General features: G+C 38.9%; 1 protein-coding gene across 2 annotated transcripts in view; it reads right to left on the reverse strand.

The window, feature by feature from the left end:
• Positions 1-15,689, reverse strand: part of LOC116993075 (tubulin polymerization promoting protein) — a 65,947-nt gene that overhangs the window by 17,824 nt on the left and 32,434 nt on the right. For both annotated transcript variants that reach the window (XM_033053350.2, XM_033053358.2), the window contains exon 3: positions 2,602-2,755. In XM_033053350.2, coding sequence (XP_032909241.1) covers positions 2,602-2,755 — 154 coding nt within the window. The remainder of the gene's footprint in view (positions 1-2,601; positions 2,756-15,689) is intronic.

The following is a 15,689-nucleotide window of genomic DNA, read 5'->3' on the forward strand; positions in this document are numbered from 1 at the left end:
CTGAACAACCTGACCTGGCTTTAAGTTCGCCCCTTGTGAGCAGAAGGTTTGAATGGAATCATCTGAGATTCATTGCACTTGAATTTGTCCTGCATTTCTATGTCAAGGACCCTGATGAATACACACTGAAGTTCGACTGGCTTTATTTTAACAGCAGCCAATGACCAAAGCAAGGATCTGTTCCCCAGGAGGTGCAGAAATGCATCCAGCATTGTTACAGCACACAGTTCTTGGTAAAGGAAAAGAAAGAACCTAAGTTTTGCTCTTTGTAGGAATGAAGACAAATAAAAGGCCCTAGACTTGATTTATATGTCTGTTTATAAGCTGTCCAAGCTACACAACCTGCATTGTATATTCTTTTGACAGACCACTACCAAGTGAGCTGGCTTCATTAACCCATATCACTGTCCTGTGTTTTTCTTCCTGTGTGACAAAGCAAACCTTACATGTTCTGTTCCAATATTAGAAAGCAGCCCAAAGTTCACTAGGTTTCAATGTCTAGATGTCTGGTTGCTGAGCCTTCTCAACCACAAGTTGGGATTTTTGTAACTCTACAGCATTCTGAAGAAGAAGAAAAAATAAACAGAAGAAGATTTTAAAAAATCTTCTATCACAACATGCATTAAAATCCTCATTGTCTGATGTGAAGGTAAACTTTCCAGCTGTCCTGGTGAAGGAGTGCTTTCCCCAGGTTGCTATTTAGTCCAGACATACTGCCCCTGCTGCCTATCTCCCCAACAGAACACAAGAAGCTAAGGCACAAAATTCCCCTAATGCTGCTGAAGTATTCTTATCCACAAACTTCACTTAATCATGCTTTCAACTCTTTCCCTAATACGTTTAGAGTAATGTGTCAGTACTCACACAAAGTTTTCTGTCTGAAACCTGAACCAAATCTACATGACCTATAGCAGAATTTTACAGAGCAGGGCACACACTACATGGCATGACTGACTTACCCTAGAACTTTTAAGAAAAGCTTAGTGCACTTTATCTAACCATACAAAAAGCAGCACAACTTGAAATTTCCACAATATTGACTTCCCAAACTAAACCAAACATTAAAAGCTTGTATAGATATTTCATATCTGCTCTCCTGGGTTGCAGGAGGAGAGTGGCCATGTAGTCATTAATTTATTTCAATGTCTTTAACTGCCAAGTTTGTGGGTCTTTTTTACTACCCAGGAACTAAATTAGCATGACCAAACAAACATGAAATTTGGTTTTACATACACACATACATGCTCCCAGTCTGCAATCTCCCTCATTTTAATCTCTGCCTCCTGATCCTTATATTTCCAGGTGGCAGAAGAAGATAGTCTGATCCCCTTTTCTTCAGTTCTTCAACTTTCCCTAGAAAGGCACGTATTGAACAGTCAAGCCTCGCACTGCTGGCTCATATTCCCCCTCCACTCTTCTCACCCTGCTGCTGGAACAGTCATATACCTCTGCAGAACTTGGATGATACTACTTTGCATCTGCAAAGCTCTCTCATCCATGGCCCCCACACAGAAAGAGACTGTTCCCTTATTAGCAGACACTGATCATTTCAATGTCTGCCTGCTGAAACACCAAAAATGGAATCAGGAGTAAGGCCTAGAAGAATGTACACAATTTGAAGTAAGAATCTCTGAAGAGATGAAGAAGTTATTCAAATTTATTGAGATAAGTGAAGAACAAAAAGGAAGGTTCCATATTTTAAAGTCTGTATCAAAATTACCACTTGTTTTAAATGAGAGTACAAGAGTACTAAAATAAAATCTTGTAAAAAGCTGAATTACTTTACAACTCAAAAGAGATCTTGCCACTTGATATTAACACTGATCATTTGTAGAGAACCAGTTTCTGAAAAGATTATATTTTCATTCACAGTTTTATAGGTAAAATTCAGGAGGATCACAAATTTTAAGCAGATGAACTAAACCGACAGAACTATTCAAGCTGATGGTAAACACTCCAGTATCCCCTAAAATACTGGGTAAAATCTTGCCTAGCCTGGGCATCTAAAAGAACAACCAAGCTTATGTACAGTATGCTTTATAGCTTCCTTTTCACATACAAAGCTTAATACCCGTATTATAAAATTAAAAAGAAAGAACATTATAATTCTGACAGACTTGGAACAAACAAGAAACAAAGACTGGACCACATGATAATTATTCCCAGATTTCCAGTGTTCTGGGATTCACATGGTGTAATTAAATGCATTTTAAGATGCCTTTGTTTTTTGGTACTTCAAAAAAACCTTACAACATTTTATTGAGGCTGTAATGTCATTCTACTCTTTTTGATTTCGATACACCACTCTTCATACACATTTCATTGTTCTAAGCATACACAAGAGCTCAGGATATTCCTGAGGTGCTCTGAGGTGGTAGCCCAATTCCTAGAAGGAGCAATGGCAGTGCCACACAAGGACACACAGTAGCACAATACTCAGTTGCTGCAAAGTTTTTGCTCCCATTCTGCTGAGCAGTTGTTGCCTTTGGGCTCACAGAGAAATTGGATTTGTGGATTGTAGAGGGAAGCGGTGAACACAACAACACTGCAGTAGAACAAAGGACAGGTAGAAACAATCTGTCCATCAGATCAGTAACATACCGTTACTCCAGTTAAACCTGGGCCTTTTCCTTCAATTAGTTTATACATTTCTTGAAGTGCTTCCTCATCACTTTTGCCTTTAAACCGCTTCTTGGAGAGTTCTTGAAGAGCTTCCTTAAACTGCTCAAAAGTAATAGTTCTTACAGCCTTTCCCCTGTTGAAACACACAGCAATTGAAAGAAATTACAAGAGAGCACAAAAAGCATTTCAAGAATAGCAGAATGGTTTCAGTTTACCACAGTCAACAATAGAAAACTGCAACAGAACAGGAAAGTCCATGGTAGTCCATTTATGGTGTCAAATAAAACACATCCCAGGAGTATCACTTTATATGTACATCAGTAGGATAGCACTTCATAGACTTCCCTTGATGAATGTTCAATAACAAAGAGGAAATAAAGGGACTGGGTCTACTGTCAAAATGCCGGCAGCTCATCAAATTACAGTAATTTCACAATTATAAGCCACACTGAGTATAAGCCGCACTTCCAGGTGCCACCAACTTTTCATTCTTTGTCCATATATAAGCCGCACCTGATTATAAGCCCCACGTTACAATACAGAGTGTGATAAAAGGTATCTGTTCTATCACTATCTGTTGAGGGTGGGGGCAGTGATCCTTATCTCAATGGCAGATATTCTGCTAATGGGCCATCCATTGAAACTAGGTGGGGCATTGTTCTTTATCTTTTCACAACCCATCCTTTCTCCAGTGAGTCATTTTCTGCTAATGGCCCATTGAGTCCCACTGTGGGACTGATAAAATTACTTCATCCCACTGGAAGTTGCTCCAGCCAGGGGGAACAGCCCAACATTTCTTACCAAGATAAAACAGAGGTTTTGGGACACTAAGGGAGCCCCTTTCTGCACTGGACTCCAGAGGAAAACCGGATTTCTCCACATCACCACTGGACCTCCGGAAAGAAACTGCACCTTCTACAGAATCACTGCTCCAACTGAATCACATCTGTCGCTGCAGGAGGATGTAGCCACCATTTAATGGAACTGCTACCAACACCCTGCCTGACAGGGTGTCAGGTTGTACTCTGATTTTGTCAGCGTTTGGAGTTTGTTTCTTTTTAGTACTGTATTTCTCTTTTAATTTCCCTGGAAAAGAACTGTTATTCCTAATTCGCATATTTTTGCCTGAAGGCCCCTTGATTTCAAAATTATAATAATTTGGAGGGAGGGGGTTTACATTCTCCATTTCAAAGAGAAACTCCTGCTTTTCTCAGCAGACACCTGTCCTCCAAACTAAAACAGCAACTTTTTGTTCTTTGTCCGTATATAAGCCGCACCTGATTATAAGCTGCACTTTGGGTTCGGACCAAAATTTTAGTCCAAATGGTGCGGCTTATAATCGTGAAATTAATGTACATAACGTCTCATTTGGTTCATCATTTATAAAGCCTGTATGTATAAGACAAGAACTGAAGCATCTAAGGTGAGTCTTTTTACTATTTTTCATTCCCCCTTGAATAGCCGGTTATCATATAATTTACAAGTCATTATTAATGTATTCACAAATAAATTAAGAATTATTCTGCTACTGTATATAGCAAACTATTGAAAAGCATTCAAAACCTAGAAATTCCTCCTTAGTTGAAGACTGACAAGTTTTTAAATGACACATTTAAATTCAATACCTGCTTTCCTTCATAGACCATCATCTTCAAAAAACTTTTAAAGGTAACAGAAAAGTAACAGAAAATGCAATATAGTAGTCTGGTAAACTCATAAACCTTCCAAAAATCTGGAGCTGAATACTTGTTGTAGTTTTCAGTAATAGGAAGACCGTATTTTCACATTAGTAAATTCTCTGTATTTATTTTTAATTGAGAGGATTTTGCTGTACAAGTGAGTGGTGCAAATTCTGATGAATGGGAAATTCACACTTTACAAACACTAGTTTATACTGTCATTCCTGTAGATCTTTTCTGGTCCATCACACCAAAGGTTTCAGTTGATAGAACTCTTACAAAGCATTCACTACAGTGGTGTGTTTAACCAAAAGGAGGTTAATGCATTTTAAATATTCCTTTGTCTAGCATTTTAAAATATTCAGTTTAGGCAGGAGATAACATTGCAGAGTAGGCACTGTTCCACTCAATCCTCAAATATTAACCTAGTTTTAGTGTTCCTCAATTTAAAATTCAGGTATGAAGCAACAGCATTAGTGAGTTTACTCACCATTAAACAAAAACCAACTATTTTTAGTTGTTATGAATTACAGCAGACACAATCCACATCCTTTCCTGCATCAGTAAACTGCAGATTCTCTGATCTTTTGAATAAGAATTTATATCCTAAAATTTAGCCATATATTTCAAACTAAAATTTAGCAGATCAAATAGAACCATTTTCAAGATGTTTTGACACTTATGCTGAAATAATCTTAAATAGTACCATCTTCAAAATCAGAAAACATTTACAACATTACAAAACTCTCAAAGTTAAAGTAATATTTTAAAGTTCATGTTGCTGGGAAACATGCTACTACACAAGTTTTGTTTGGTGCTTGAGCATTTGTTTTTATGCCAATTTACAGAACATTTCAAGTAAAGCAGAGGAAAATAATAACCAAGCACCACCACACAACCCAGACCAGCCCTTTCAACAGAGACAGCTGTTTATATAGGAATAAACAATAGATGCTAGGATAGACAAAGTGTGCACCAGCAACAGAAATCTTGGGCTAAAAAAGTAGTACAGAGAAATCTAATTTTAATTCAAGTGTCAAAAATACCATTGTAAAGAGCAATTCATCTATATGCCATGGATTTATCTTTGATCTTCTCTTAGACAACTTCAGAGGTCAAATCCCTCTCAGCTAGGGGATGCCTCCACTAATGAAAAGGGGAAATGAGATTCCTGGTTTAGCAACCAATAGTTAGAAATGACTTCTACTTTAATTAACTAAACAAAATGAAATTTTATCCCAGGCTTTTAAAACAAAGAGAAATTGGTTATTCAGAACAAAATTCAGCACTAAGGGAACCCTTTATATAATTGCTCATTACTAGCATTGTTTATTTTCAATGCAGCCCAACATAATGTAGCAAATGTCAGCAACCCCCACAAAATAAACTTTGTGTGTTTTTTGACTAAACATTGCTGCTTGCAACTACTTGTCTGCTGTAGGTAAAGCATGTGCTGGAGTATCTCACAGAATTAGCTGGTAAAAGAACATCATGACAGTAGAAATAAAGAATATAATCCAGTATTTCATTAATCAGAAAGACAGGTGGAATAAACTGCAATTAACTACCTGGAATTTCTCCAGGATTCTCATTAATAGGATTAACATCTCTCTTCTGATGAAACACGTCCAAGAACTTTTAAGTAGCACAAGAGGTCAAGACTTCATTTTACTTTGCCTCTCATTTAGAAAAAGAAATCACTGGCAATCTCTACAAGCCTTCAGCATAACAACACCTTAAGGCCCTAAATTCTCTACAGACTCACAGCCAAGTCTAGCATACAGGCCTTGCCAAATGCAGTTTTCTGTAGAACATAGGTTTAGCTCATCTCTCAGGATGATTGCAATGGGAAAGAGAATGATCACTTTCAGCAAAACCAGCAGAAATTCATATTAACTTGCCTATTTTTCACTAAATATTCTGAGCCAGAAGGGACCCACAAGGATGATCGTGTTCAACTCTAAAGTGATCAAACCCATGTCACTATTAGCACTACACTCTAAACAAATGAACTGATTTCAGCGTTTGATTAACACATGGAGAACTTTGGGTTGCACACTTATTAAATAGAGGAGCATAACTTTTTTTGTGTGTGAATTAAAAGGAAAAATATGTAAATATGACTGCTAAGAGGAACAAAGAGCATTTGGTCTAAGACACAGGTAAACCTACCTCTCACATTTGGTCTTTTCCCTGTCACTTACAGGGGGTAAGGAAATGAGTGGATTTTTCCCCTTCAGCTTAAGGTATAACCACAAACTGGACACATATATTACCAATGTATTACTGCAGCTGGACCCCGAAAGAGAAACAAATGCACATTGTAGATGATATTCTTTACCAGCAAAGAACATTAATTGGAATAATGTTAAAAATAGGATAGGGAGTGAAGGAATTTTTGCAACTATATACCAAGTTTCCTAAATAAAACAGCTTTAATTTTGAAATTTGTTATCTTTTTCTACACTCCAAAAATATCCCCTCTCACTCCACCATCTATTACAATATTATCAAATCCACTTGGAAAACATAATCATTGACTCCAAAACTCTACAGTAGCAACATGTGTCAAGTCTTGTGGAAGACCCTAGGAACACAACATGTTCTTGCACTTCTGGTATGTGAGGTACGGTACATGGATACCATGCACCTAAATTACCAAGCAGCAGTCCTATACCCCACTCCTGTCTCTAGAGACACGTCTGGAAGAGCTCTGAGCAGTTGCTGTCATCATGATTACTAACGAGAACAGCATGCTGCCCTCTCCTCTGTCTGTAAAGTCATGAGTTGAATGTATAGGAGACCACTAATGGAGTAGGTAGAAATGACAGAGAAAAAGTCTTTCAACGAACCTTGATTTACATTCTCTCCAATCCAGGCCCACAAAAACACCCTAGGGATAATGACTTGCAAGTACTATTGGATGGAAAATTGGACATGAGCCAGCAACATCCACTCCCAGCCCAGAAAACCAACAGTTGTATCCAGGGCTGCGCCAAAAGTAGCCCAGGAGCAGGGTGAAGGAGGGGACTCTGCCACTCTGCTCTGCTCTTGGTGAGAGCCCACTTGGAACACTGCATCCAGCTCTGGGGTCCCCAGCACAGGAAAGACCTCAGGTTGTTGGAACGAGTCCAGAGGAGGGCCACGGAGCTGACCAGAGAAAAGGAACACCTCTGCCATGAAGAAAAGTTGGCAGAGTTGGGGTTTAGTCTGGTGGAGACACAGCTCCAGAGACCTTACTGAAGCTTTTAGGGGGCTTACAAGGAAGGATGGGGGCAGGCTTTTTAGCAGAGCTCTTGTGATAGGATAAGGTAATGATTGCAAAGCAAAATACAGTAGATTCAGACCAGACACAAGGAAAACATTTTTAGGAGGGTGGTGAAAGATTGCAAGAGGTTGTCCAGAGAAATAGTAGATGGCCCACCCCTGGTCAGGCTGGATGGGGCTATGAGCAACCTGACCTCATGCAATATGTCCCTGCTCACTGGGCAAAGGGCAAGGTGGTGGTGTTCACCCAGACAACATGTAAAAGGTTCCCTCCGACTCCAACTGTATGAAAAATTATAATACTATGAACACAGCATAACACACAAGGCTGTCATACCCCCAGTTTATTCTCACAATTTTTAATGCCCTTTTCACATTCAGGAAATCCACTCCTTCCACCAGCTTTTCAGATGTCATTAATTTAGGAAAAAAAATCCAACCCATAACCCCCTAAATAAACTAATTCCTTTCTATTAAGCAACTGCTACAAAGAATCAGCTTCTTTGTGTATATTTGTAACTTGTTTTTAGAAGCTCATTATAAATATCTCGTTTCCATGGGAATAACAAAACAAATATATTCACTTCCATTTTCCAAGTGTTACAAGTTCAAACAACTTGTCTACAATTAAGTATGCCAAGGGTGATCACTCAGCTCTTAACAATCATGTCTTAGGTTTAGCATTCCAGAGAGTTAGTATAGAGAGAAGATAAAAAACGGTATGTTTAAAAAAAAATTTAAAAAACCAAGGCATCAGAATGAAAATTAAAACTGACCAGAGAATAAGACAAAACAGAAATAGCAACAAACAAGGGAAAGCAGGAGGGAAAAAATATTTTTACAAAACTAGGTGCTGTAAGGTTGGCCACTTCAATGAAAAGAACAAAATATATGAGGGACATTAATAATAAAAATTTTTAAAGCCCTATACTTCATTATGACAGAAAGAAACCTTTATGTTTAGAAAGGATACATTCTTGCATACCATTCTATTTTAAGCTTTGCTTCTTACGACAAACAGAATTACTCTAATGCATCACCCTTCAGTGGCAGAAACCATGTTCATGGTACAATAATGACAGCCTCCTGTATCTATGCCTACATTTGGGAACAGAATGAACATACTCACAAGAATTTTAGGAAGCTCCCCATCACTTCCCCTTCCTTGACACATCTCTCCACATGTGGTTACTACATATTGGGAGATCCTGAACTGAAGTTTGAAATCCTCAGTTTGCTCTTGGGAGCCCAAGTTCACCTATATAAAAGCATCAGTTCTGTGTCTGGACATTAGCACAGTAAACAAAGTGCAAAGTATCAAACATTGGCCCAAAGTAGATTGGAACAGCAAGTGATGCAGTTTTCATTTGCAAATATTACTACTAACAGTGCCCCAAGTTCTTAAATGTGAAAGTGTACTGATGCAAATGGATACTGTGGACCTGGATACTATTTGGATTAACAGTTGTCCATAATTTCAGCTGAAAAGCTACACAATTTCTCCATATACCCAACACACAAAATCCTTGACGAGCATTAGAGATCTTTATCTCCACAGCACTAAAACATTTCAGTGTTAATACAACAAGGTCTGCAACTTAATAGGCCCTGCTATAATCTCCAAGCTACCAAAAGTCATCCCAAATTCCCATCGCAATAGGACACTTTTCTGTTTTCTTACATTGAAGATAGGAAAGAAGATGTAGAATTACTGAGAGAAGCTTCTATTTTTGTTAGCATGTCAGAGAGGATTGCAGCAGGATACAATAACCAGGACTGTTCTGCTGTGGAAATTGTCATCTACAATGATTCTAAGGAGTATAGCAGGTCTGACAAGGCTCTAAAAACAACATAACTAGAAGTGGGAGGCCAACAAATGTTTTTGCATAAACTCTAACAGAAGGAATTTCTTTTGCAATTCTAAATTCACCAGGGACTTGGGTGTCTGATCAACTGAGCAGTCAAGCAAAATTCAACAGCATCATTTCTTGTAAATTAGAACAGGACTTTGAGTACTTCATATATTTATTCCCTTCTCAAGGCAGTCTCATTCATTCAAAAACAGAATGAAAGACCATGCTTACAAGAGAACACATGTGCAGCTTATTTGTCACAATTTCTGACTTTCTGGCACAATAAGCCTGATCAGGCTATTTCTGATTTGCCACTATCGCTCCCACATCTATGTAGGCAACAGTTAACTAATACTAAAAACATTTCTAAATTATCAAAAGTAAACACTGAAAATTATTCAAATTAATCATATAAAGGCATAATCACTGAGAACAAGACCATTAGTCAGGTGTTTTATCCTAAGGGCTAACCAAAGTCCTATCTCGAGTGACATTCAGCCCTGACTTCAAATTTCAGCCATTTCTCTTTTATCTTAAAAAGTCATACTGAAAACTCACTACAGCTGAAACTTACTGATTTACATGCAAAGATTTTTCTTAATTTACCACTTTATAGCAGCAACTTCATTATTATTACTGTTATGGCCCAGAGTATTCACACCTCTGTTTAGTAGAATGGACACTTTCTCTTCCTTGACACTTGTCAAAACACCAAGTCCTCATTATGTGATCTATAAGCATAATGTATGTAGATAACAATTGCTAGTGGTATTTGTACTGCACACCTTGATAATCATAAGGTACCACAGACAAATCCAAATTCCTTAAAGCAAAATAGGTTTCTATTGGTCTCTGCAAACACAACACTCATCTAACAGATTTTTTTTTTGTATTCTTTTTGTATTTTATCACCACAAAGTGCAAGACTGTTTAGCCAAGAAGTAGATTATGCTGCAGGGCTAGTGGTTTATCTTTTTCCTTTTGTGGTTTACTATTTTCCCCTTCTCCTCTCTCACACAGCTCAGAATTTCTGCAGGCTATCAGCATGACAATTCATAGCCAAGAAGTCCCAAACTAAAGGTAGGTCCCTAGGTAGCTAACCAGGCTGGTAGAACCTTGCAATCTAATGGAGTATTGAAGATATCCTGTGAAGGTTTGTTTTTTCCTATGTATCAGTCAAGAACAGGATAAAAAACCCCTTAGATATATAGTCAAAAAAAACCCTTAAAAATTAAAAAGAGACCATTTTCTTGGACAAAACAGAACAATGTATGATTAACCCATGTGTACAAATCTTAAAAATACAGTTGAAGACAGATGAGCAAGCAAAGAAAGCTACTTTAATACTATCACAGTATTTGCATTGTACTAACAGCTCTAAAGAGACACAGTTAAAAAAACAAAATTAAGGTAACCAAACTTTAGATATCACCTCACATCAGACTTCTGCCCAATTAATGGGTAAAACTGGGATACTGAAATTAGACATCCATATATTGATGCAAGCAGGAGTAATTTGGCAAATTGTGAGGAAAGAGGCATAGAAGGTATTTTTTAAAAAAATGATCCTAGGAAGAAGCTACAACAGAGATCTTCAGCTAAAGTAGTGGTCACTTCTGGAACACAGGCAGCTTTGAATACTATTTACCACAAGTGGATTCTTTTGACAGGAAGAGTATGACTGACAACGAAGATATCCAGATGACCTCCACAACATCCAGATGACCTTCACAATTAATCTCTCTAAGATAGATAGCATCTTGGCCAAGTCACAGTATAGCAGTTGGACTAGATGGTTTCATATATCCCATGACCACAAGGGAATGCCATTATCAGTTTTCTAAGAAAGAAAAACAAGACAAGTACAATGCAAAATGCAGGACAAAATTCTCTCACTATATCACTGCAAATAGTCATGACTTACAGAAACTTCTCTGGGAGTGGGCCACAGGGGCAGAACACCTCAGATCATTCACGGAGGAACTAAACCTGGAATGGTCAGTTTTCCATCCTGGTGCTTTTTGTCTCATCAATGAGCAAGGGTAGAGTATGCCCAGTTTATTCTAAGTGTCTGAAGCTGTGAAAATCTGAAGCAAGAGGACATCAACAGCTCACTAAACAAGCAGTTGATTAGACTTAATTGCAACTTAAATATTTTAGGTTTCTCTTATGAAAACTCTGTTTTCTAATACTTAAGACGTCTCTCCTCTTGACTTTTTTTTTAATCCTATGTGCTTCCTATGTGCTTCACTCATGGTGAAATTTTGTTTCCTTTAAAATAAAATCTGAAATTCAAAAAAAGACAAACCCAATAGCTATAAGCCTATCAGATAAAATAGTGTTGGAAAGGGATTGAAAGGGGACTGGAGAAAGAATATGATTTGGCAAAAGCATTACTAAGTTAAAGCTTCCAAAAGAAAGTAAATCCCAGAATGAGTTTAAGGGGTTAAAGAGATTTAATGGGATTAACAGAGGATAGGAGAAAGTCCAAGCATACGGTAGGTCTGATAGCTACATATGGCTTAGAGGAAAAGATAAAATTAGCTAAACAGACTAGTAGAATTAAATTATTTCACATTTGTTTGGGGTTTTCTTCAGTTTAAGAGAACAAAAATAATGTTAGATTTGAATATTTAATAATGAAGATTCTGTTAACTACTGGTAAGAAACAAGGAAAACTCTGTGAAGCCTGAAGAAAGAATATGCCCCAACTTACATTAAGGGAGTCTGCAAGTGTATTTGGCATGACAGGCATGGACCAGAGTTTGGAAAGAGACAGAAACATGTAATACCAAGTATTCTGAGAGTACTACAGTTTTTTCTTGTTACAGAAGAGAGATATCCATCTTCTGGTTGTCAATGCTGTGAATTCTACCCAAAGAATGCAAAAACTACACGTAACAGATAGAAGACAATAATTTTATCATTCCTTAGAATGTTGTCTAAACCAGTGAAAGAATCCAATAAATGACATACAACTCGCAGATAATGTTGTTCAGTAACATAGAAATCCATCCCTTGGGTGTATGAAGGATTGATACTGTTTGACAGCACAATTTAGGTGGAAGTAAAGACATTAAAGGACATGGCAGAGGTGAGTGAAACTAGCAGGAATATTAGCCAAAGTACAGAAAGAGGTGGGAAATTAGGAGCAATTCAAAAAAGAGGCTGCAGACAGGTCTTAGACACAAATAGTAGGGGACAAACTAGTGCTGAAGTAGAAAGACAATGCCTCAAAATCAGGCTTCTGGCATATATGCTGGTTTCTTCTCTAGAAGGCTCAATTTATTTGCTATTCTCTTTGGTTCCTGTCATATTAAGGATATGCACTAGGCTAGGCATACACACAGACCATAGGGGAAGGGAGCAGGAAACTAACCAGTGTAATAACCCAATACAGCACACAGTTGCCAGAGACACTGCTGAGCACATCTAAAATACAAAAATTCATAAGGATGATGTCATAGTGCTCATTAAATCAGCCTCAAATAAATAAAGCAGTTAAGAATGGTTGAAGTTTTGCTAAGCATTCTTAATAGCTAATCACTTCATCTGTCAGTCTTCCCCAGGTTGAGCTTACCACAGAAGCTAGAGGTAAGAAGCTATTTTCATATAACAATACTTGCCATTTTATCTTCAGAGGGCTGAAAAAGCTGATACTACCACTGCAGTTTCGAAAGCTCTTTCTGCTTTTGAAGTGCACAGGCTTAGGGCAAAGGCTTTACAGCTGAGAGGACAGGGCAAAGAACCAACATCACCTGTACTTTCTCCACCAGTTAAAGCAGTGCATACGAACACACTGCCTGATAACCCAGGGAAAGAACAGCAGGATACACAGATAAGGCATCCTTCTACAGCTCATCAGCAATCCCGTAAGAGCTGACATGTCTCACTCATGTCCCAGAACAAAAAAACAAACCAGCATTTGCGTTTATTTTGATTCTCTCTCTGGATTTCACACCTAGTATGAAAAGATTTGATTAAATCAAATTTGACCAATCAAAGTATAATGAAACCACATCCAACACAAACACTGTTTTAGAACATTGAGACAAGCCATGACCATGAGGAAGGTCAATGCTGTATGGCCAAACATCCTCTAAGCACAAGTGAATGCGTTTGATCCCAAGCAGTTAATCCATAGAAACTATACAAAATTGTTCATAAGTATGACTAGAAAAATATTCTCAAGGACAGCTTTCAGATTACTAGCTATTTTTCAGGACTTCCTTTATATTACTAACCCAAATTTTCAGTAATTTCACGAATACAAGCCGCACCATTTTGACTAAGATTTGGCTCCCAAACCGGAAATGCGGCTAATACTCAGGCGTGGCTAATATGTGAATAATATTCTGACATTTACAACCTCAGAAGTGCCAGCCAGAGAGCCGAGCGGAGCAGTTGCAAAGCCGGCATTTCGCGATTGTTACAAATTGCTACTCTGTTGCGCCACGGGTGGAGCCTGGATCCCTGCAGGCAGCACAGGGGGCGGGGAGAGAGGCGGGAGAGCTCCCTCCTTCCCTCCTCTGCCGCAGCCCGGGGGAGAGACGGGGGGGCCCCGCGCCGCCATTGCCGCGGCTCGGGGAGGAGGCAGGGTGCTCCGTCCCCGCCTGCCGCGGCAGGAGCAGGCAGGCTCCATCCTGGCCCACCACCACCGCGGCAGGAGCGGGGAAACTTCGTCCCCGCCCACCGCCGCTGCCGTAGGAGCGGGGGAAGCTCCGTCCCTGCCTGCCACCGCGGGGCAGCGCTAGGCTGGGGTGACCGAGCCCAGTGGCAGCGGCAGCCGGCCCTGAGTGGCGGCGCCGGGCTGGGCCACCTGGCCCCGTCGGCAGCCCCGAGCGGGCCGAGCCTGCACAGCCCGAGCCGAGCCAGTAAACCCCGCCCTCCCGCGGTTCTGTTACTAATTGGCAACTTTGTTGCACGCAGGTCCTCGCTGCGAACGACAGAGCGGCTTATACTCGGGTGCGGCTTATTTATGGACAAAAACCGAAATGTTTGCCAACACCCAGACATGCGGCTTATACTCAGTGCGGCTTGTATTCGTAAATTTACTGTATATAAGTACATGGCACTCAGAGATAGGAAAAGAGAGACAACCTAATGAACTTTCATGTTAGCACCTCAGGTTTTTGGTAACCAGTAGCCTTCCTTACGGCTTTCCCTCTACCATACAGTACCAGTGTTTTGCCCGAGTCAACATTCAGGGAAGACGTTACCTTTTTTGATGAGACCGGTTAACCAGGAACACGACATGACATTTGATAAGGGAACAAAAAGCAGAATTTTTACAACAGAAAACAGAGTTACATACAACAGCGCTGTTTTTATTAATGAGACCCAGAATAGAAAAGCTTCATATCTAATAATTAGATATTGAATGGTTACGTGGTATGACATCCTACTCAATTTAGAGAAAATTCAAACTCAGGACAAAGAACAATGGCATTATTAAATAGGACTGGACAGAGTAAGATCTTAACTCCTTAAGTCTCAAGATATTAGACCTTAAATTATGCTTTTATTAAGAATTGAATTGGACTTTGAAAGTAAACCATTGCACAAGGGACAGAATAATAACTGAATCCAACTCTTTATTATGGAACAACAGTGAGCATCCAAGCTTCTGTCTAGCAACATATTACTTAAAAATTCTTCTCCTCTCAGTTTTTCCTTAAAATTACATTAAAACAAAAACCGTACTTTAATGTGCTCTTGACTTTCCAGGAAATTTCTTTCTTGTTTTCCTCCTCAGATATTGTGATGTTTCAGCAAAATCTCTAGCTGTGTATCCTTACAATGTCTAATATTATGAGGGATTTTTAATTCCCAGACAGGAATTTTATAACTAACAATTTTTTTAGCTATTTTTCCAACACTGAGCCAATCTAGATCAGAGCAGCATGCAAAGTACAATGCAAAATAGTGGCAAGGCAAAGGGTCAGTATTGTGGGGATATGTTTTTAAATCACTATTAAGCTCAAGTAAACAACCTGAACATTTTATTCCTTGATCCTATTGAGAAAGATGTCTGGATCATTGTTTCAGTGAGTCCTCTAACAAAACTCCCATCCTAATTCAGAAATTACACTGGTCCATATAAAGAAAAGAAAATAAGTCCCCAGTTGATGACAAGACAAATGAAGGAAAAGGGATAAATAACACAATCCTGAATTCATATAGAGCATATTCACTGTATTGTTCAGGGATGGCAGCTGTTTGTTAATCACCATACCACACCAGAATATAGCAAGTTTACTTTTATTTC

The sequence above is a fragment of the Catharus ustulatus genome, chromosome 1 (assembly GCF_009819885.2).
Source record: "Catharus ustulatus isolate bCatUst1 chromosome 1, bCatUst1.pri.v2, whole genome shotgun sequence".
Taxonomy (NCBI): Eukaryota; Metazoa; Chordata; class Aves; order Passeriformes; family Turdidae; genus Catharus; species Catharus ustulatus.